The sequence below is a fragment of the Mixophyes fleayi genome, chromosome 8, assembly GCF_038048845.1.
Source record: "Mixophyes fleayi isolate aMixFle1 chromosome 8, aMixFle1.hap1, whole genome shotgun sequence".
NCBI lineage: Eukaryota > Metazoa > Chordata > Amphibia > Anura > Limnodynastidae > Mixophyes > Mixophyes fleayi.
The window spans coordinates 139,842,889-139,867,215 of NC_134409.1; the positions used below are offsets into that span (position 1 = coordinate 139,842,889).

The 24,327-nt window shown below is 49.1% G+C and overlaps 1 protein-coding gene across 1 annotated transcript; it reads left to right on the top strand.

Moving 5' to 3' along the window:
• Positions 1–851: 851 nt before the first annotated feature.
• On the top strand, positions 852–23,729 carry MAPKAPK3 (MAPK activated protein kinase 3). Its single transcript, XM_075183848.1, has 10 exons — positions 852–1,136; positions 11,340–11,479; positions 12,332–12,396; positions 12,650–12,729; positions 12,814–12,940; positions 13,348–13,423; positions 13,564–13,688; positions 14,454–14,539; positions 16,712–16,792; positions 23,394–23,729. The coding sequence occupies exons 1-10, from the start codon at positions 942–944 to the stop codon at positions 23,544–23,546; spliced, it is 1,128 nt and encodes a 375-aa protein (XP_075039949.1). The 5' UTR covers positions 852–941; the 3' UTR covers positions 23,547–23,729.
• The last annotated feature ends 598 nt before the right edge of the window (positions 23,730–24,327 follow it).

The window sequence follows — 24,327 nt, forward strand, 5'->3', positions numbered from 1 at the left end:
CCGTGCCTATGGGGCCCCCTTGCCCGTGGGGCCCCCTGGCAGCTGCCTATCGTGCCCAATGGAAAAGATGGCCCTGGGTAAATCTTGTAAAACATGTACAGTGTGTACACAGGAATCGGCGGCTGATCGGGACTTTTTCTTCTGACGTTGGTAATCGTTAAAAATGTTGCATCGGGAGAAATTTTCTGGAGTATGTACCTAGCCTAACATTGTATCACTGTAACATGGCCTGTAACATTGTATCACTGTCTGTAACAATGTATCACTGTCTGTAACATTGTATCACTGTAACATGGTCTGTGACATTGTATCATTGACTGTAACAATGTATTGCTGTCTGTAACATTGTATCACTGTAACATGGGCTGTAACAATGTATCGCTGTCTGTAACATTGTATCACTGTAACATGGTCTGTACCATTGTATCACTGTGTGTAACATTGTCACATTGTAACATGGTCTGTAACATGTATTACTCGCTGTCTGTAACATTTTATCACTGTCCTTAACATGTATCACTGTATGTAACATGGTCTGTAACATTGTATCACTGTAACATGCATTCCTGTCTGTAACATTGTATCACTCACTGTCTGTAACATTGTATCACTGTCTGTAACATTGTATCACTGTAACACTATTACTGTGCTGAGAAAGTGCCTCATTCTATTTCTATGAGATATATACATTGTATCTCTGTCCTGATCCCTGCAGTGTGTACTCGGTAAATATACAGATATGTAGAAGTGTGATGTGTGTATCCTAGCAATCAGTGATTACTGGAATGGAAGAGGTTAATCAGAAGCCCCTCCCCCTCTGCCAGTCTCCGCCCCCCCTGGTGGCAGCACAGAATTACTGTGGGTGTCTCTGTCACAAGCTTCCAGGACTTTAGCACCGAGCTGCGGCCATGAGACTGGGGGCTGAGTCCTGAGGGGGCACCATGGAGGAGAATGCCAATGTGCAGGAGATGACCACTGACTGCCCCCCGAGCCTGGCACAGGGCACCAAGCAGGAGATCAAGCGCCATGCCATCACTGATGACTACAAGGTGTCCAAGCAGGTGCTCGGCCTGGGCATCAATGGCAAAGTGCTGGAGTGTTACCGCAGGGACTCCGGGCAGAAGTGTGCGCTGAAGGTATGGCACAGGCTGGCAGCGGGTGTGCCAGGGCAGCTCAGGTACCCTGTACTGGTGGCAGGGGCAGCTCAAGTGCTCTGTTACTGGGGGCAGGGGCAGCTCAGGTACCCTGTACTGGGGGCAGGGGCAGAGGCAGCTGGGGGGAGGGGGGGTGTACAGGTGGGCAGTGTGAGTGCCAGCCTCCGGAGGGTACAGTGCCAGCTTTATATCGGGGTACAGTGTGAGTGCCAGCCTCCGGAGGGTACAGTGCCAGCTTTATATCGGGGTACAGTGTGAGTGCCAGCCTCCGGGGGTACAGTGCCAGCTTTATATCGGGGTACAGTGTGAGTGCCAGCCTCCGGGGGTACAGTGCCAGCTTTATATCGGGGTACAGTGTGAGTGCCAGCCTCCGGGGGTACAGTGCATGGATGTGAGGGTACAGTGTGATTATCAGTTTGGGGGGAGGGGTGCTGTGTCTCTCTGCTCGTTGTCGCAGACAGTAGTGATAAAGTCGCTCCATTACTGTGTGACCAGACCGCACGATTCCTAGACGATGACAATCTATGACCTGCAGGAGGTGACAACGAGTCAGTAAATCAATATGTCAGGAATTTGACATGGAAACTAAACACAGATGTTTTATGGTCTGGGGCTGAGCTGTCACCCTTATTTATCATCTAATTAGCCCAAACCCAGGTCTGTATGTGGTGAAATGATTTGTCGGGGAAATACTTATGATCTTTGGCTATTTATCTATAGATGGACTGTTCCTACAGAGAGGACCTGTGGTGTGTAAGATAAATTCAGTGTCTCATGTCCTCTGTGAGATACATGATACCATATAAAACTGATATCATTCACACATATATACCTCAGGAGCTTCTCATAACAGAAGATATGTGAGACAGCTAAGATCATGATGGAATATAGAGGGGGGGATTCAACAAAAATTCACAGGATTTATTTTGCTTCGCCCTATATATATATATGTATATAGGGGCTTAACGCCAGCGCTATGTATCACGAGGACTTTGCACAGGAAAGAGACTATGGGCTAGATTTACTAAGCTGCGATTTTGAAAAAGTGGGGATGTTGCCTATAGCAACCAATCAGATTCTAGCTATCATTTTGTAGAACGTACTAAATAAATGAAAGCTAGAATCTGATTGGTTGCTATAGGCAACATCCCCACTTTTTCAAACCCGCAGCTTAGTAAATCTAGCCCTATATATTTGTATTGCTGTGATACCTGTCCTGTTATTATGTCATCTGAGGATGGCGGGATCAGACAGAGGGGACTGAACAGAGATCATTTACTGATGAAATATGCATTGCCCTGTCCCCCCAAAAATAATATTTTTTTTGGGGGGGGGAAGGTAAATATAATATATATCATGTTTACCACTATATTTTTAATGGAATAGATTTTGTTTAATGTTTTATATTTATTAAACATTTTGTTTGTGCTACCTGCGGAACCAGAAGCTCCACCTACGCTGCCAGCCCTGCGACCCTGCGCTTGGTCAATAGAGCAGAACGGGGGCTTCATAGCGATAAGTAATCCTTATAGCGATACTCATCATCATCATCATCATCTATTTATATAGCGCCACTGCTTCCACAGCGCTGTACTCAGCTGCCACGGTGACGAAATTATGTTAAATAGCAGAAATGAGACATATTTTATGACCACAGTAAGTGGAGATAAAGTATGAAACCACAAGATAATTGTTTATTTAACAAATAAGTCCCTTAATTCCTGTGTACAACTGGTGTTCTACCACCTGGGATCTCTGTGCAGCTGTTTGTCCCCAGGTTCCCCCCATTCTTCTTACAGCCCAAAACCAGGTCCTTGGGGGTGTTACTAACGGGAGGACTAATCCCTACATTTCTGATGGGTCGTCCACTCACCGTCATTAAGGTCGGTTCCGTATTACGGGGCTCTGATTGGGGTGGGGGGGGCACATAAATATTTTCTACGCCCCAATATCAGAGATCAAATGTAAATACATTTCAGGAACTCACCTGTGTATGAATTTATTTAGTAGCTCTTTTATAAGACATCCTCTGTGAAAGCTTAATGGACCATAACATGTAACAATGTTCCTCTAAGATGTAACAATGTTGCTCTAACAGCGGAGCAACAAGTTATCACCGGCACATGGAGGAGACAATAAGAATATTCATGAGAATAACAGAATAATATAACGGCTGCTCGCTGTGGAGCCCAGTGATGATTCCTCTGGTCCTCTCCCTTCTACCTGGTAACAATATAAGTAGTGTCAGTCGGAGTTCTCCTTTATAGAACAAGAGGCTCGGAGATGAGATATAAGAATCTAATAATAAGATGGGTAAGAGCTGGCTCTGCCTATCAGGGGCCCAGGCACAGGCGGAGGGAGGATGCCATGCGGCTCAGTATATTATTTATCTCATATAGTGGAGGAGACAGGTCCAGCTGGATTTCTAGCAGTTTAAAAAGAAAGGTGATTTCTGTTACTATTGTTTCATGAACTATGTATAAATGAAATGTCTACTTTAAAGTAATTTATGTAGAAGTTTATATATATATATATATACACACACACACACACACACACACACACACACACACACACACACACACACACACACACACACACACACACATATATATAAACTGTGGCACATTTCAGGTAACAAATTGATTGTTGGGCTTAATTGTTCCTTTACTGATTGACTACTTCATATTCACTTTCTTAATTTAAATTGTACTCGTTACTTACCCGTTACCTTCCCTCCCACACTCCGGCCCCAGATATGTGATACTTTTATGGTCTATACTTTATTTTCCTCTTCTAATATTATTCTCATCTCTCCATATATTTACTAAACTGCGTGTTTGAAAAAGTGGAGATGTTGCCTATAGCAACCAATCAGATTCTAGCTTTCATTTATTTAGTGCATGCTACAAAATGACAGCTAGAATGTGATTGGTTGCTATAGGCAACATCTCCACTTTTTCAAACACTCAGTTTAGTAAATATACCTCTTTATCTTTAACCCCAATCACCTCCTAACTGTCCTGTAATGAGGGTCAGAACGATGGATACATTTAGGGTTAGTAGAAGATGGACCTGAACACACCATGTTACTATACAACAATCTTATTTACAAGCAGGGACTATTCTGGCTCCTTACACGTAGCACACAAATACTGGGCGGCTTTATTTTTACACTGTAGTTGACCCAGGACGTGTCCCCTCTTAAATCTAATCCTGTCCGCGCATTTTAAATTTGCCCCCCATGCGGTGCAGCATGGCTTTGCCAAGGTGCAGTTCTGGGGGTAGCTTCTAACTTACTATCTGATTGTAAACAACATTCAGTAACAATAGCGGATGAGGGTAATAGGTCATCTGAACGATGTGCAATAGAAGACAGCAGTGATAGATCGGTGTGGAACTACAAGTCCCAGCATGGCCGACAGCTGGAGAGCCGTAGCGTGCACTGTACACCTGCACGTCACGTGTACCTGCACGAGGTAACTTTATATGACATAATATGTGGAGGTAGCCGGCTGTGGCCGTGAGTCAGTGAGGGTGGAAGCCGGATTGTGTTATGATTGAGGGTGTGTTACTCTCCTGCTCAGGAATGTGACTCCATAAGGACAGGAGGTATCCCGGCATGCAGCAAACAGGTCGTAGGGAGTGGTTACTATGACCCAGAGCCGGTTATTTGGTGCAGGAGGATTTATGCTGAATGATGCATAATGTTACAGCTATAGGGGACAGGTCTGTGCTCAGGGCAGACACAGACAAGTGTGTAATTAATTCTTATGGGATGCTGCTCCCCAAAAGCTGGCTGACTAAGTGTATTTCATGAAGAGCCCATATATGTGTGTGTGTGTGTATATATATATATATGTATTAGTAGCATAGAGGCCAATGGTAAAGATGTCTATCTATATATATATAATAGTAGCAATAGCTGTCACTAGCATTATAAACAAAGCCATGGGACACTATAGGTACAAAGTACACACTATAAGCAGTATTAACAACCTGCGCCTGGAGTTGCAGACATCAGGAGGTGCTGATAAGAAGGTGACATAAGAGGAAGTAGATATGTAAATAATGGTCATTAACTGATGTTTTCCAGTGATTTACACACTGTGTTCAATGCTTATTGGCTGGTAGGGCATGCTGGTTCTTGTAGTTCCCCAACAGCTGGAGAGCCTACCTGGGGTCTGAGGTCTACAAAGTTGTGATGTCACTAATCAGCGCTGTCATTACTTCATCCCTCAGTGGCCAATATACGGGGTAATGTTCCACCTCAGTATATGTAAATGTTATTGTTATCTATGGTTTGGCAATGGGGGGGGGGGTCGTTTATAGTGTATAGGGCTGAACCATTTTTTCATAAGATTACAGGCTATAAACTAGTGACATTACTGAGGCACGAGGCATTTCATGACTGCAGCCTATCGATTCACTAGGAATTAGTGACATCACTGAGGCACGAGGCATTTCATGACTGCAGCCTATCGATTCACTAGGAATTAGTGACATCACTGAGGCACGAGGCACTTCATGACTGCAGCCTATCGATTCACTAGGAATTAGTGACATCACCGAGACATGACGTGCCTCACGCCTCAGTGACTAGTTACTAGTGAACATGAATATCAGTTCAGCCGGTGAAGCGGCTCCTCCAGTGGGCGTAATGTGCCAGTGCCTGGTTGAGGTACGAGGGGCCGGTTGGTGCAGGTTCTGCCCAGCGACGGCCCCTGATGTGTAGGACCTGGGCAGACGATGCCCACGTAACAGTTTCTGGGATCTCTGTGCTGTAGCTGGAGGAGGGGGCTGGGGATATTTTACTGCCGTAACCAGAGCCGGGTGGCTTGTGACAGACGCACATACCCCTCTCACCCTGATGACTTCTGATCTTTAAAAAGAAAGTGATTATGAGCTGCCCCCCGCCCCCACTCACCCCGAGGTGGTTCATACAACGTCTCCCAGATATGTGCCCCTGTTATACCCCCGGGATCTGTTACAGGGGGAGACAGTCAGTGCCGGGGTCTCTGTAATCCAGAATCAGTCACAGGTTGGGCTTGTGAGGGGATCAGATAGAACGTTTCCTTTGTTGCAATTTTACATAAATTGTCTTTTTTGTATTATAAAAGCTAAATGAGATGAAAATGGTTAAATTCTGCTTTTACACAACTGTTCTTATTATTATTTTAAAGCAGTTAGTGAACCCCTAGAAATAGCATAGTAATATGTCCTCATAATAAATGTAAGCTCCCTGTACAAGGTCCGTCTGTCTCTGAGGCTTATTACATGTTGTGCGTAGCGCTATAATCTGCATAAGGCCACTCTCAGGTTCAGGTAACAAGAACCCCCCCTCCCCCCATCCCTGTCAGCCACACCCAGAACCCCACCCCTCTCCTCGTGTCATGTGACCCACTAGTGGTGGGAGGAGCTGGGAGCTGGATTAAGACCTCATGGGGCCCATAGGCAACATACTGGTTGGAGCCACATCCATTTTAAAAAAAAAAAACAAAACAAATGGGTTTGGATAATCTGGGCCCCTCAGTTCCCATGGGGCCTTAGGTGGGAGCCTAGGTAGCCTAATGGGTGATCCGGCTATGGAAGAATTAGCAGCTGTCCAGCATTCATTACCAGGCTGCCAGGGTTAGTGCCTGTTTATTATGTTGTGTGTTCTCTGAGACTCTTCTGGTTGGATGAAATGGTGTCCGCCCCTTGCGTAATGGCGTCCAATCAGAGAGCACCAATTCCCAAATTTATATCATTCAGCCGGAACTCTGTGATAGATTTATCAAAGGGTTTTTCCCAGCGTTCCTATGTACTGTATATATATATATATGTATTGGCAGCATGGTGGCTCAGTGGTTAGCACTTCTGCCTCACAGCACTGGGGTCATGATTTAGATTCCATGACCTTATCTGTGTGGAGTTTTAGTGGCGCTATATAAATAGATGACAATGATGATCAGTGATCCCTTTCACCAAGTCGCCAGCTCTCGCCGTCACAGGCTTCCCAATACTGTAAGGTGGAGTCTATTTATCAAGCATCGCAGATGCAGGTAGTACTTGTAGCGCTTGTACCTGTTCTATTAACCAAATCTCAGAAAGAGAGGACTAAAATAATTATTTGCCATTTGTTTTTTCACTCTGTGGGGTAAATGTATCAAGCTGCGAGATTCCGCCGGGTTTGAAAAGTGTAGATGTTGCCTATAGCAACCAATCAGATTCTAGTTATCATGTATTTAGGACATTCTACAGAATTACAGCTAGAATCTGATTGGTTGCTACAGACAACATCTCCACTTTGCAAACGCGGCGGAAACTCCCATCTTGATACATTTACCCCTTAATCTTTTTTAAAATGAATGAGAATATCGTCCCGTCACAGAAAAGACATAACGCTAGATATAATAAAGGTTATATATTATATATACCACATATCTTTATATATAAAAGCTTTTATATACTTTTTTTTTATGCTACCAGTGATTCTAGTTCCGCGTTGGGGCCCCGCGCATACCGAGCACAGCGGAACGAAGGCTTCAGCGATCAGTAGCTGTAGTTACTCTGCAGAATATAATGTTAAACTGTGGTGATAACTCATTTTTTATCGCTCAATAAGTATTAATTTCATAAATATATCTACAGGTCTTTTCTGTTCCAATTAACCACGACTGAGGGAATAACGCTGGTGCTGTAGAAGTGATAGGAGCCCAGGTTCAGCATTATAATTTTTTTGAATCACACTTGATTACGTTTTATCTAACAAGCAGCTTGTGTCAATGACTTAATCATTATCCTGTGACAAGGGCGTAGGGGGATGGTAATCACCTTCATCGTACAGCATAAGGACAGACTCAATGTTCTGTATTATTGTCGGCTGCCTGTTGTATTTCACACGTCCCCTCGGCATTCACAGCCGTTAATAAAGGCAGATTAGTAACTGGGACCTGCCCAAAATACCTGCTGATCCATAAGTGTGATCGAGGGGGTTCTCTGACCATGTACCGTGCGAAGCCGCAAGCCGAGCACTTATATACGGCCCCGGAGCTCCCACATGACTTGTAATACCCTGATAATGTACAGTACCTCCAGCAGTACATAAAACTCAGCAGCGATGTTGTGCTATGGTTTAAAACACATTGTACTATAAACTAAAAGGAAGTCCTGTATTTCCAACATAAGATGTCGGCTAGTAGAATAGAGATGCACATTTTTCATTTGAGAGTTATACATTTTTTTGGGGGGGGGGGGGGGGGTTGGGTTCATCTACTTTTACTAAGTTTGTAGAATAACGACACGATGGCTGAGGAATTGAGGGATGAAATACGATTTCTGTGGGTACATTACTGACGTTACTTCGTAAATTCATCGTCTTCAGCCCAAGTTTGCCGACAAAATAAGCATTGACGTAATCCAACCAGATTCTGTCATAAAATAAATGTAAACAAACCGTAATATAAGGATTAATTGCCACCTAACAATGTCATTGATGTAAATATATCTACAAATAGTCCTTATAGTCAGTCAGGAATTACCCATTCTTCACCTAATCAGATGGACTCTGTAATGCGCCCATTTAAGGAGCCAACGGCGGTGTTAGCAGCTGAGCTATAAACGACGTCCACTGATAAAGGGAATTGTAATATTAGTTTACTAGTTATTTTCACCTAATAAAACAGCCTCTGGGCTACAGAAATATAAGTCATTGGGGGATGTTACTTGTTTACTGAAGCACAGAATCGTTATATACAACCTACACATGCAGAGAATGTACCTGCGGTAATCCTGCTTTATAGGTGCCATTAAATCACTTTAAAAGCAATTCCAGTAATTGTTTGCATAGCAACAGTGTGAGGCAGATTCTCGTCAACAGCAGCGGAGGACGGGTCTGTCGCTTATGAAATGAGACAAAGGACAAACGTGTTCTGTACACATGGTTATATAATGCTGTTTATTCTGTACATTAATAAATTAATACGTTTTTTGCATTGTCCTTTGTTTACAACAGCACATCTGCTTCTATAGATGCAGAAAGAAAATTCACCCATCCTTGGTATCCCCTCCCTGCACGCACTTCTGACCTCATTGTAAAGCGCTGCGGAATTTGCTGGCGCTATATAAATAAATGATGATGATGATGATACCTCCTAATATTTGGGTATCTAACATGGGTACAGGGGGTGTGGCCATGACATAATGGGGGCATGGCCACACCCCTGAAGTGCTAGACTGATCCCTAATGTCCTCCTCTCCAAACACCTCACACACAGCAGTGCAGGCGGCGTCCGTCCAGCAGTGCAGAGCAGCAGAGAATGAGGTGTACCTACCATGTGGGACAATACTGATTGGGATAGCGGGTCAGAGGCTGAGCCAGAGCTGGATTAACAATAGGGCTAATGGGGCTACAGCCCAGGGGCCTCAGGCAGCTTGGGGGCCCGTCAGCATTCATCGGGTTGGGGGCATCCCCGCCCCCGGCTCCGACTGTCGTCTGTTCAAGGAGAATGGCTGGCAGCTAACAGCAAATGTTATGCTGTTAGCTGCCTGCTGTCACTGTAGTACTTATACGGTGAGCAGTAATCTCCTTACTGAGGAGATCTCTTGAGAGTGAGACAATGACTCATAGTCTCACTCTCACGAGATCTCCTTAGTAAGGAGATTATTGTGCACCGCGGAAGCACTACAGCGAGTGGAACAACGGAAGGAGGTAAGCTCACGGGGGGGGGGCTCACAGAACCCTTAGCCCGGGGACCTCCCTTCCCTTAATCCGGCCCTGGTCAGAGCCCTCAAATCAGGACTATCCTGCCTGAACCGGGACGTTGGGAGGTATGCTTGTGTGGAACGTGAAGACAGAGTGTGGTGCCAGGCTGTGACATCATAACCCTGCGCCGCACTCTCCGCCCACTACTACTGCAGCCCCTCCGTGTCCGCGGCCACCACAGTAAGGAACATAAATACATTATGTGGCGCATTCAGGGCCTGATTTGTTAAAGAAAGTAAAGCAAAACAAATGAGTAACTTTGCACCTTGGCAAAACCATGTTGCATTGGAGGGGGAGGTAAATATAAAATGTGGGGACTTATTTATATTTGGGGTCGGACATGTCCTAGATCAGCTTTACATTTCAGTATAAAAATAAAGCTATCATGTATTTGTGCTACATGACAAAGCAGCCAGTGTTTAACTTATGTGCAAAATAATAAACTAATGTGCTCCCCTTGTTTTGTAACATGGTTTTGCCAAGTTGCAAAGTTACTAATTTTTTTTGCTTTCCTTTCTTTAATGAATCAGGCCCTTCAATGTTTTAGATGGCCCCTAAAGCCTGGCACTCTGGACGACCACTTAGGTCCGCCTAGTTGTAGTGTCAGCCCTGTCTACAGCGCTTCTTTATCTACAGCACATTGCCCTCCAAGCGCATTTCACGCTTCCGTCTTCCCAGCCCTCAGACCATCTGTCATTGTTTGGGGGTCTCCACCTGAATATCCGCTGTAGACAGTAGAAACGCCCCATAGATTGTAAGCTTGCGAGCAGCCTTCTCACCTCTTTGTCTGTTTTACCCAGTTTGTTTATTAGTTTACTGTGTTTGTCCCCAATTGTAAAGAGCGCTACGGAATATGTTGGCGCTATATAAATAAATTATGATGATTAGAAAGCTCCGCCCATCAACAGTTTAGTAGCGCCACCTTCATGTTAGCTGCCAGACTATCCCTAATGACCGGGACAATCCCAAGTTTGCTATTGGCCGACTGCACAGTCATTGTGTGCGCTGAATGTAAATCTCACCGTCTCATCTCTGTGCTTTATAGCTTAATACTTAATAGAAGCATTAAAAGTACAAATGTAACAGTCATCACCACCATCATCATTAGTTCCAGTACACGTGGTCGTGCCGGACGGCCAGGGTTACAGATCGCACCAATATGTTCCTGGAAGTAACTTCAAAATGTGAGATGTGAAAAAACAAAGTCTTTTTGCAGCCCCACAAGGTCCCCCCCGTCCCGTGCACTGATTGTCTCATTATCCGTCTCTACAGACACCACAGACATTCTCTGAATCATTTCTGCCTCTGGTTACAGTCTGCCAGGTCATTGTCTGAGCCTCTTTGTTCCTCAAAATTTCTAAAATGTTCATCAAAATATTTTCCTAATTCCTCATGTGCCCATAATGTGAGTTTTTACCCCCTGCTCTGTGACCCCCCAGATTCTCCACGACTGCCCCAAATCCAGACGGGAAGTGGAGTACCACACCAGAGCGTCAGGGGGTCCCCACATCGTACCCGTGCTGGACATCTACGAGAACATACACAGAGGGAAGCGATGTCTGCTCATCGTCATGGAATGGTATGACAACACGTGACCCACTTCATATGACACGTATGTACATAGTGAAAGACGGCCATAGGGGAACATCATTATAATAATATAATTATAGCGCTGCACGGTGGATGGTCATTAACAGGCTGGGACACAGCGATGGGACAAGAACTGCAACCTGGTCATATAAATCATAATCGGTGGCTCTTCAGCTGCTCCTGGCTGGCTGGGTATGCTGAGACTTGTAGTGCTACAACTGCTGGACACCCACTGGCTGCCTAAGTCTGATGTAATCACAGAGATTCATGTATCGCTGAGTAATGAAAGACTGATGCCCAGAGATAGGGCTGTAGCTGTCATCTATTGAATAATCCTTAACCTGATGTTATTACCCAGCGCTGAGCAACAGGAAGCAGCTGGAGTCTTGTGAATTCCATCAACGTTCTTGCTGTCACAATTGCAGAACTACAAACTCGCCTTGAGAAATATTTAGGAAATAGTAGTCTTCACACCCATAGAGTGTCCTTCATTTAACAAGGATTTATAGGTGATAAGGAGGTTAATCCATACAGAGGGCAATAGATAAACTTGATGTGATTTAAACCAGTGATGTCACAGCAGCTCAACAGACTGCAGTCTCTGCTTTGCAGTAGATCCCGTTTGGACACTGTACTCCAGCTGTCTTTAAACAAATGGACTGGTACTTTATAACAGAGCTGGTGGGATGTCATGTTAGCACTGGGCCATGTGTTCATGGTCCATATGTGAAATTGGCATTTAGGCTTCCTGTACAAGAGGCAGTGACATCACTGATGTACTGCAGACGGGCGATCTTTACATTGTATATACATTGATTTCTGCTTCTGTGTTGTGTGTCAGTATGCAGGGCGGGGAGCTGTTCACTCGCATCCAACAGAGAGGAGACCAGGCCTTCACTGAGCGAGGTAAGGAGACGGATTATCACATGTTTATATGTACGGCCTATATGTGCTCTCGTCTTGCAACCACAGTGGGGATCGTTTGAGAGGTGCAGGATAATGGCGCCTTCACTACCGTTGCAATTACCTTTTATCTGTGTATTATGAGTGTCTGGTTAATATAAGACAATGAGCCCCATTGTGACACGTTTAATGTGAGAAAAAATATGAAAGTGAAGTTTAGTTTGATAAGGGCTCACAATCCGCTCTCCTCCATCAGAGGCCTCAGAGATCATGCGTGACATAGGGATGGCCATACAGCACCTACATGAGCTGAATATTGCTCACAGGGATGTTAAGGTCAGTACATACATGTTTATGTCCCGTGACGGCTACACGTGAGTTTCTTTGTGACTCTATGTCATTGTTTGTACATCCCCCCAGCCGGAGAATCTGCTGTACACGTCCAAGGACACCAACGCCGAGCTGAAGATCACTGACTTCGGCTTCTCCAAAGAGACCACCATACAGAACGCCCTGCAGACCCCGTGTTATACCCCATACTATGTGGGTGAGTAAAGGGCAGGGGGAGGGGGGTGAAGACATCCAGGGAGGGTGCAACTGGGGACGTTCTGGGGGTAAGAGGCTAAAACACTAATTGAGTCATTCAGTGTCCTTATTCTTACTGTGGCCCGGTGCGACTATAGGAGCAGCTGGGAGCGTCTTACCTGATGCCATGTTGGTAATGTGCTGGGAGTGTGGCGCTATGATGTCACAGACAGCGCCACTCTGCCCAGACAGATGCCATCCTGCCCCACACTTCACACAAGGTGTGGGGCGATCCCTATGGGGGGCATCTGATGGGGAGGGTGGATTAGGGCACCCGCTAGCCATGTTGGAAGACCCGGGGTTATAGGCGGTTCAGCTGAGTGATGGCCGTTCCCTGATAACATTGGTAATTTGTTCCCTTCTCCGCAGCTCCCGAGGTCCTGGGTCCAGAGAAGTACGACAAGTCCTGCGACATGTGGTCTCTCGGGGTCATCATGTATATCCTGCAAGTATAATAGACATTATTGAATCCATCCTCCACGTGTCGACCGTCTACTCGGCCTCTGGCCTCCCTGTCCGTCCTCCATTCATCCTCTGCACATATCTACCAGTCCAGCATGTATTGATGTCTGTTCTTATCCCCAGGCTCTGTGGTTATCCCCCTTTTTATTCTAACACCGGCCAGGCCATCTCTCCCGGGATGAAGAAGAGAATCCGCATGGGCCAGTACGAGTTCCCAGCACCGGAGTGGAACGATGTGTCGGCAGAAGGTACCGAGCTGCAGTCCGCAACATTAACTAGCTTACCTTTGTTTTCAGCCTTGTGTTACATCATCAGGCAAAGGGGGTTTAGTCTAAAGCTGGGAACACACCTATGTAATCTTACTGCAGATGAGATTTCTGTAACGATTTCAGCAACGACTAAAAGTCCAGATGAGCCGATCCATGTGTACACACCTACACAACTTACCTTCAGATCTGTCATCTTCATCTCTCATAACCATCTGCTGAAATGATCGTGACTCATGTACACTGTACAGATATCTGCCTACACTGCTGGTGGTGAGTGTGTACACACTGCCATATTTGCCCGACATTGTTCTATCGCTGATCGTGATTTTTAGGAAGTTTCTAAAACCAAATCAACAGATGCGATGTGTTTTAGTGCGATAAAACATGGTGGTGGCAGCGTGCTCACTCTTCCAATATCTGACCAACCGGTTGTGAATCGTGTGATCTGCACAATAATCGCATCAGTGTGAACCCAGCTTTACTGGCCTGAGATCTGACACAGATGCTGCTCTCTGAATACAGTTATATATAAGACAGACCTGTTTCATAACACTGAGTAAGACTATGAACTCTGCTAATGATTTAAGGGGTCAATATACAGTCTGCCAATCAGAAGTGGCAGATAGTACCGCTCATTATCATTAACACTATCATTGTACCATCGCTCCTAATAGGCGCATCTGTGGATGCAATCACATAAAGACGCCGTTAATAATCGCCTCCTTTTTGTCTGTCCGCTAATAGCTAAACAGATAATCCAGCAGCTTCTGAGGACGGACCCGACGGAGCGGATGACAATCACTCAGTTTATGAACCACCTGTGGATAAACGTAGGTTGAACTCCTCAGCAGAACGTGATCTGTCTGTTGCTGGTTGTGAATTACAGTGTGTCTGACGCCATCTTGTTGTAGCCTTCCCAGCCCAGTGGCGAGTAAACCGGATCTGTCACCAGATGTATCACCCTTACAATCAGCTGGTTACACTTTATCATACACTTAGACAAAGCAATGTAAACAGTCTCCTGGGGCCAAGCACCTCATTTCACCTCAGACACAGGCTCATTGCTCCCCCTTTGTATCATATGAGGAGTCAGATATAGTCTATATAGCAGACCTGGCGAACCTGTGGCTTTCCAGGTCTTGTGAAAACTACAAGTCCCAGCATATCTTACCAGCCAGCGGCTGGCTATCTACTGACAAAGCATGCTGGGGCTTGTAGTTTCACAACACCTGGAGATCCACAGGTTGGCCAGACCGACTGTATCACTCACAGGAGAGTGTAAGGGTTCAGCTAACTGGTCTCTTAGGTCTGAAGAAATTTAGCAGAACAGCTCTCCATCATCCCAGTAATAGATATACAATAAATACTCCTCTGACCCAGCACAGTTGTGGGGGCCAAGTGCAGAGTATTTTGTTAAAGGGCGGAGGCCGGGGAGGTGACTGAGGGAAAGTAGACAAACCGGCCCCTCTGGTAAACGTCAGGATTGCCTAATGTGAACCGTAATATGAAATTGCACAAACTTTTCAGCTCAGTGATTACGAAACATCTCTCGGTGGTAAGAACACTCTACAACCTCAAACCTATTTCTGGAAATCAGTTGCTGTATACAAGAAAGAGGAAGAGACTCGTCACGCTATATATTCCAATGGCTGCGGTTACAGACTGCAAATAAAGACTCAACATCTAGCAGCAACTTGTCTGCAAAATAACCACAGCTGCGGACAGGGGCGGGGTGGACTGGGGGGCAGGAGGGCATCTGCCCCGTGGGCTGGTTCCATAGCGCTTGGGCTGGGTCACTTGCCCCCTAGGCAGGCCCGGCGCTCCCATTAGGCAAGGTTAGGCACTTGCCTAGGGCGCAGGGCTCTGGAGGGCGCCACAGAATACTAAAAGACTTTAAAACTGTGCGGCGACCGCTGACCATACCTGTCACGGCCGCCGCACAGCATTCAGATGCACGGGGAGGGGGGAAGAGGCTATTTTGTCACCACCGCCGCCTCTCTGCTCTGTCTCCTCCCCTCCACTTACTAGTGTCAGTGAGTGGAGGGGAGGAGACGGCGATTTTTGCAGGGGGGGGCGCCGCTTTTTTAAAAATGCCTAGGGCGCCGTGGACCCTAGCACCGGCCCTGCCCCTAGGTTAACATTTGCCAGCCCCTGGGTGCGGAGATCTGGGGTGCCTAATTGGTGCAGTATTTAATAAACATAATCCAACTATCAATATGATTCTAACACTACAATTATAATGTAAGTTGAATATTATATGGTCCTGAATCACCTGGTTCTCACCTGGTTTCTTTCACACATCACTCTCATCATTGCCAACATTTTAATATAATTTACTGGGATAAATCTTTAGATCCTGGGACTGTCCTTGGAAGTTATGGAGCATTGACAACTTAGCCCCCTGTTATTTGTATCAGTTTGAGGGGGTCTTTCCCCTGGGAACCCTAAGTTGGCCCCAGATGGATTTGCTTTCCGTACTCTACAGGACAAGAGATCACAGGGCGCCCAGCAGCAGCGAGCTCCACCCCCTGCGTCGCCCAGACAATGATATAAATATTCACTGTAGTTGTGATGAGAAAACAAATGTTTCTAAACAAGATGAAACAGAGTTAGAAGGGATCAATCTCACTGCCCGGCATCGGATGTGACATGATCCTTGTGTGTCAGTTTTGTTTGGCTACAGAGAAGCTAAAAGCTTTATATGAATAGATCTGAGTGAGCCCTGCAGCCGGTGGGTGGTATTATAATGTATTTATAACGAAGAGCTTTCCATAGATGGCATAGGTACATGACTCCCCCTACAGGCCAGGAGAGGAAATGCATCACCTGTTAAATTACAGTAAAGTTCAGTTTCTTAATGTTGCATTTTCTGGGACCAGCAATGTCCTTGTATGTAATATTTTACCAATTAACCAGCATTATATTCCTTTAATACTCATTTATTAAGGTAGTTTACATGTTGGTTCTTTGCTATTTGGTGCTAATGATTTTCCCCTGTACAGCAATCTATGGTGGTGCCTCAGACCCCACTACATACAGCTCGTGTACTGCAGGAGGACAGAGAACACTGGGATGAGGTCAAGGTGAGTGGATCACATTATTATCCACGTGCAGTGTTGGTTTCCATGTTGGATTTGTAGATCCTCTGACCACATTCTACCAGTCATGATTTTCTCATGTCAGGGTCTTCCTGATCCATTATCCCCACTCCCGGCTCTTCTGTCCACACTCCCGGTTCTTCTGTCCCCACTCCCAGCTCTGCTGTCCTCACTCCCAGCTCTGCTGTCCTCACTCCCTTCTCCTCTGTCCTCACTCCCGGCTCCTCTGTCCCCACTCCCAGCTCTGCTGTCCTCACTTCCAGCTCTGCTGTCCTCACTCCCTTCTCCTCTGTCCTCACTCCCTTCTCCTCTGTCCTCACTTCCAGCTCTGCTGTCCTCACTCCCAGCTCTGCTGTCCTCACTCCCTTCTCCTCTGTCCTCACTCCCTTCTCCTCTGTCCTCACTCCCTTCTCCTCTGTCCTCACTCCCTTCTCCTCTGTCCTCACTCCCGGCTCTTCTGTCCACACTCCCAGCTCTGCTGTCCTCACACCCAGCTCTGCTGTCCTCACTTCCTTCTCCTCTGTCCTCACTCCCAGCTCTGCTGTCCTCACTCCCTTCTCCTCTGTCCTCACTCCCGGCTCTTCTGCCCCACACCCAGCTCTGCTGCCCCACTCCCGGCTCTTCTGTCCCCACTCCCAGCTCTGCTGCCCCACTCCCGGCTCTTCTGTCCACACTCCCAGCTCTGCTGTCCTCACTTCCAGCTCTGCTGTCCTCACTCCCTTCTCCTCTGTCCTCACTCCCTTCTCCTCTGTCCTCACTCCCTTCTCCTCTGTCCTCACTCCCTTCTCCTCTGTCCTCACTCCCGGCTCTTCTGTCCCCACTCCCGGCTCTTCTGTCCCAACTCCCATGTTTTCTATCTCTACTCCCGACTCTTCTGTCCTCACTTCCAGCTCTGCTGTCCTCACTCCCTTCTCCTCTGTCCTCACTCCCGGCTCTTCTGTCCCCACTCCCGGCTCTTCTGTCCCCACTCCCAGCTCTGCTGTCCTCACTCCCAGCTCTGCTGCCCCACTCCCGGCTCTTCTGTCCCCACTCCCAGCTCTGCTGTCCTCACTTCCAGCTCTGCTGTCCTCACTCCCTTCTCCTCTGTCCTCACTCCCGGCTCTTCTGTCCCCACTCCCAGCTCTGCTGTCCTCACTCCCAGCTCTGCTGTCCTCACTCCCTTCTCCTCTGTCCTCACTCCCGGCTCTTCTGTCCCCACTCCCAGCTCTGCTGTCCTCACTCCCTTCTCCTCTGTCCTCACTCCCTTCTCCTCTGTCCTCACTCCTGGCTCTTCTGTCCCCACTCCCGGCTCTTCTGTCCCAACTCCCATGTCTTCTATCTCTACTCCCGACTCTTCTGTCCCCACTCCCAGCTCTGCTGCCCCACTCCCGGTTCTTCTGTCCACACTCCCAGCTCTGCTGTCCTCACTTCCAGCTCTGCTGTCCTCACTCCCTTCTCCTCTGTCCTCACTCCCGGCTCTTCTGTCCCCACTCCCAGCTCTGCTGTCCTCACTCCCAGCTCTGCTGTCCTCACTCCCTTCTCCTCTGTCCTCACTCCCTTCTCCTCTGTCCTCACTCCTGGCTCTTCTGTCCCCACTCCCGGCTCTTCTGTCCCAACTCCCATGTCTTCTATCCCTACTCCCGACTCTTCTGTCCCCACTCCCGGGTCTTCTGTCCCCACTCCCATCTCTTCTCTCCCCACTCCCGGCTCTTCTGTCCCAACTCCCATGTCTTCTATCCCTACTCCCGACTCTTCTGTCCCCACTCCCGGTTCTTCTGTCCACACTCCCAGCTCTGCTGTCCTCACTTCCAGCTCTGCTGTCCTCACTCCCTTCTCCTCTGTCCTCACTCCCTTCTCCTCTGTCCTCACTCCCGGCTCTTCTGTCCCCACTCCCAGCTCTGCTGTCCTCACTCCCTTCTCCTCTGTCCTCACTCCCTTCTCCTCTGTCCTCACTCCTGGCTCTTCTGTCCCCACTCCCGGCTCTTCTGTCCCAACTCCCATGTCTTCTATCTCTACTCCCGACTCTTCTGTCCCCACTCCCGGCTCTTCTGTCCCCACTCCCGGGTCTTCTGTCCCCACTCCCACCTCTTCTGTCCCCACTCCCATCTCCTCTGTCCCCACTCCCATCTCCTCTGTCCCCACTCCCACCTCTTCTGTCCCCACTCCCATCTCCTCTGTCCCCACTCCCGACTCTTCTGTCCCCACTCCCATCTCCTCTGTCCCCACTCCCGACTCTTCTGTCCCCACTCCCACCTCTTCTGTCCCCACTCCCATCTCTTCTGTCCCCGCTCCCATCTCCTCTGTCCTCACTCCCATCCCCTCTGTCCCCACTCCCAGCTCTTCTGTCCTCACTCCTAGCTCTTCTGTCCCCACTCCCGGGTCTTCTGTCCCCACTCCCATCTCTTCTGTCCCCACTCCCATCTCTTCTATCCCTACTCCCGATTCTTCTGTCCCCACTCCCAGCACTGCTGTCCCAACTCCCATCTCTTGTGTCCCCACTCCCATCTCCTCTGTCCACACTCCCAGCTCTTCTGTCCCCACTCCCGGATCTTGTGTCCTCACTCCCAGCTCCTCTATCCTCCCATCTCTTCTGTCCTCAGTCCCATCTCTTCTGTCCTCACTCCCTTCTCCTCTGTCCTCACTCCCGGCTCTGCTGTCCTCACTCCCAGCTCTGCTGTCCTCACTCCCAGCTCTGCTGTCCTCACTCCCAGCTCTGCTGTCCTCACTCCCTTCTCCTCTGTCCTCACTCCCTTCTCCTCTGTCCTCACTCCCGGTTCTTCTGTCCACACTCCCAGCTCTGCTGTCCTCACTCCCAGCTCTGCTGTCCTCACTCCCTTCTCCTCTGTCCTCACTCCCGGCTCTTCTGTCCCCACTCCCAGCTCTGCTGTCCTCACTCCCAGCTCTGCTGTCCTCACTCCCTTCTCCTCTGTCCTCACTCCCTTCTCCTCTGTCCTCACTCCCTTCTCCTCTGTCCTCACTCCTGGCTCTTCTGTCCCCACTCCCGGCTCTTCTGTCCCAACTCCCATGTTTTCTATCTCTACTCCCGACTCTTCTGTCCCCACTCCCGGCTCTTCTGTCCCCACTCCCGGGTCTTCTGTCCCCACTCCCACCTCTTCTGTCCCCACTCCCATCTCTTCTGTCCCCACTCCAATCTCCTCTGTCCCCACTCCCGACTCTTCTGTCCCCACTCCCACCTCTTCTGTCCCCACTCCCATCTCTTCTGTCCCCACTCCCATCTCCTCTGTCCCCACTCCCGACTCTTTTGTCCCCACTCCCACCTCTTCTGTCCCCACTCCCATCTCTTCTGTCCCCGCTCCCATCTCCTCTGTCCTCACTCCCATCCCCTCTGTCCCCACTCCCAGCTCTTCTGTCCTCACTCCTAGCTCTTCTGTCCCCACTCCCGGGTCTTCTGTCCCCACTCCCATCTCTTCTATCCCTACTCCCGATTCTTCTGTCCCCACTCCCAGCACTGCTGTCCCAACTCCCATCTCTTGTGTCCCCACTCCCATCTCCTCTGTCCCCACTCCCAGCTCTTCTGTCCCCACTCCCGGATCTTGTGTCCTCACTCCCAGCTCCTCTATCCTCCCATCTCTTCTGTCCTCACTCCCATCTCTTCTGTCCTCACTCCCATCTCTTCTGTCCTCACTTCCGGCTCTTCTGTCCCCACTCCCATCTCTTCTGTCCCCACTCCCATCTCTTCTGTCCCCACTCCCATCTCCTCTGTCCCCACTCCCATCTCTTCTGTCCCCACTCCCAGCTCTGCTGTCCCCACTCTCATCTCTTCTGTCCCCACTCCCATCTCCTCTGTCCCCACTCCCAGCTCTTCTGTCCCCACTCCCGACTCTTCTGTCCCCACTCACATCTCCTCTGTCCCCACTCCCAGCTCTTTTGTCCCCACTCCCGGGTCTTCTGTCCCCACTCCCACCTCTTCTATCCCCACTCCCACCTCTTCTGTCCTCACTCCCATCTCTTCTGTCCTTACTCCCATCTCTTCTGTCCCTACTCCCACCTCTTCTGTCCCCACTCCCAGCTCTTCTGTCCCCACTTCCAGCTCTTCTGTCCCAACTCCCAGCTCTTCTGTCCCCACTCCCGGGTCTTCTGTGCCCACTCCCGGGTCTTCTGTCCCAACTCCCAGCTCCTCTGACCTCACTCCCATCTCTTCTGTCCCCACTCCCAGCTCCTCTGTCCCCACTCCCGTGTCTTCTGTCCCCACTCCCATCTCTTCTGTCCTCACTCCCATCTCTTCTGTCCTCACTCCCAGCTCCTCTGCCCCCACTCTCATCTCTTCTGTCCCCACTCCCATCTCTTCTGTCCCCACTCCCATCTCCTCTGTCCCCACTCCCGACTCTTTTGTCCCCACTCCCACCTCTTCTGTCCCCACTCCCATCTCTTCTGTCCCCGCTCCCATCTCCTCTGTCCTCACTCCCATCCCCTCTGTCCCCACTCCCAGCTCTTCTGTCCTCACTCCTAGCTCTTCTGTCCCCACTCCCGGGTCTTCTGTCCCCACTCCCATCTCTTCTATCCCTACTCCCGATTCTTCTGTCCCCACTCCCAGCACTGCTGTCCCAACTCCCATCTCTTGTGTCCCCACTCCCATCTCCTCTGTCCCCACTCCCAGCTCTTCTGTCCCCACTCCCGGATCTTGTGTCCTCACTCCCAGCTCCTCTATCCTCCCATCTCTTCTGTCCTCACTCCCATCTCTTCTGTCCTCACTCCCATCTCTTCTGTCCTCACTTCCGGCTCTTCTGTCCCCACTCCCATCTCTTCTGTCCCCACTCCCATCTCTTCTGTCCCCACTCCCATCTCCTCTGTCCCCACTCCCATCTCTTCTGTCCCCACTCCCAGCTCTGCTGTCCCCACTCTCATCTCTTCTGTCCCCACTCCCATCTCCTCTGTCCCCACTCCCAGCTCTTCTGTCCCCACTCCCGACTCTTCTGTCCCCACTCACATCTCCTCTGTCCCCACTCCCAGCTCTTTTGTCCCCACTCCCGGGTCTTCTGTCCCCACTCCCACCTCTTCTATCCCCACTCCCACCTCTTCTGTCCTCACTCCCATCTCTTCTGTCCTTACTCCCATCTCTTCTGTCCCTACTCCCACCTCTTCTGTCCCCACTCCCAGCTCTTCTGTCCCCACTTCCAGCTCTTCTGTCCCAACTCCCAGCTCTTCTGTCCCCACTCCCGGGTCTTCTGTGCCCACTCCCGGGTCTTCTGTCCCAACTCCCAGCTCCTCTGACCTCACTCCCATCTCTTCTGTCCCCACTCCCAGCTCCTCTGTCCCCACTCCCGTGTCTTCTGTCCCCACTCCCATCTCTTCTGTCCTCACTCCCATCTCTTCTGTCCTCACTCCCAGCTCCTCTGCCCCCACTCTCATCTCTTCTGTCCCCACTCCCATCTCTTCTGTCCCCACTCCCTTCTCCTCTGTCACCACTCCTGACTTTTCTGTACCCACTCCCAGCTCTTCTGTCCCCACTCCCAGCTCTTCTGTCCCCACTCCCGACTCTTCTGTCCCCACTCCCATCTCCTCTGTCCCCACTCCCATCTCCTCTGTCCCCACTCCCAGCTCTTCTGTCCCCACTCCCGGGTCTTCTGTGCCCACTCCCGGGTCTTCTGTCCCCACTCCCAGCTCTTCTGTCCTCACTCCCATCTCTTCTGTCCTCACTCCCATCTCTTCTGTCCCTACTCCCACCTCTTCTGTCCCCACTCCCAGCTCTTCTGTCCCCACTCCCAGCTCTTCTGTCCTCACTCCCAGCTCTTCTGTCCTCACTACCAGCTCTTCTGTCCCCACTCCCAGCTCTTCTGTCCCCACTCCCAGCTCTTCTGTCCTCACTCCCAGCTCTTCTGTCCTCACTACCAGCTCTTCTGTCCCCACTCCCAGCTCTTCTGTCCCAACTCCCGGGTCTTCTGTCCCTACTCCCAGCTCCTCTGACCTCACTTCCATCTCTTCTGTCCCCACTCCTAGCTCCTCTGTCCCCACTCCCGTGTCTTCTGTCCCCACTCCCATCTCTTCTGTCCTCACTCCCATCTCTTCTGTCCTCACTCACAGCTCCTCTGTCCCCACTCCCACCTCTTCTGTCCTCACTCCCGGGTCTTCTGTCCCCGCTCCCTGCTCCTCTGTCCCCACTACCGGGTCTTCTGTCCCCACTCCCGGCTCCTCTGTCCCCACTTCCAGCTGTTCCAAGCTCTATTCTCTCCCAACTCCCAGATCCTCTTTTTCCCATTACCAAATATTCTCTCCCTTCTCTTCTTTCCCCTGCTCTCAGATATTCTCTTACTAATCTTCTCTCACTGCTCCCAGACGTTCTCTACCCTTCCCTTGTTCTTCTCTCCCAGACCTTCTGTCCATACCCCCAGCTTTTCTCTCGCTGATCGTCTCTCCTATTTATTCTCTACTCATTATCCTGCCCATACCGGTCCATTATGTCTTCTTCTTCTGCTCCTAAACGTTTTTTGCGGCTCTTCTCTTCCCACCTCCATCTCTTCTCTGTTCCTCTTGCCCCTCTCATTTATTTTAGTCCTGATCCTCTTCTCCTACTGTCTCTTCTGTTTCCTTCTCCCTCATTGCCCTGGTCACTCCTCACTCCTCACTCATTGTTCTTCTTTCTCATCAGGAGGAAATGACGAGTGCTCTGGCCACAATGAGAGTGGATTACGACCAAGTGAAGATAAAAGATCTCAACTCGTCCACGAACAAATTACTCAACAAGCGACGCAAGAAACAAGGTGACGGATCTACGCCTCCTACTAGCTGTAACAACCAATAGGACTGCGCAAAATCCTGGTGGAGAACGTGGCTGTGCACATCTCCGATCATCGGAGATTTTCTGTGGCTCTTAGATATTTTTATGGTCTTTTGTTTAACTGTAGTATATTTTAAACACTTCACTGTTGGGTATTGGGATAACATACCCTGTGTGTACATACATATAAATATTTATGGAACTGAATTGTTGATAAAAGTCTTTACTGTATTTGGCATTTGAAGCGCGTCAGCTCCTCCCACTGCGATTGCTGCGGTGAAGTGTTGTTGCTGATTGTGGTTTGCAGAGGTGGAGCACATTATAAAGGTTATACTTACTCTACCTACACACAGCGGCCATTCACCTGGCCAGGGCTGGGGCGTGCATCCTGCCCCCTCCTCCCCAGCCGCCTTCCCCCTGTTCCCTGCTTCTTACCTTGTGTGGAGAGGGGTGGGATGGCATCTTTTATTTTTGAGAGTGTGGCGCTAGACTGTGACTTTATAGCCCAACACCACACTGCCAGCCTGTCACCAATATGGAGGAGCACCAGATGGCATAGAAAACTTTCCAGCCATTGCCTCTTCATAGGTGGGGGCGCCACAGTGACAGTAAAGATTTTAGGTGCCCTAGGTGACTGCTTAGGTTGCCTTGTGGTAATACCAGCTCTGTGCAGACTTGACCTTAAATCCTCCCTCTCTGCCTTGTGGCTCGTGGCTCATCCATCCTCTCTTAGAGCCAGATTAGCCTAGGTCGTGGTTTCTTTAGGATTGGCGAAATGAGCCCACAGAGACAGATTTGTTTTCCT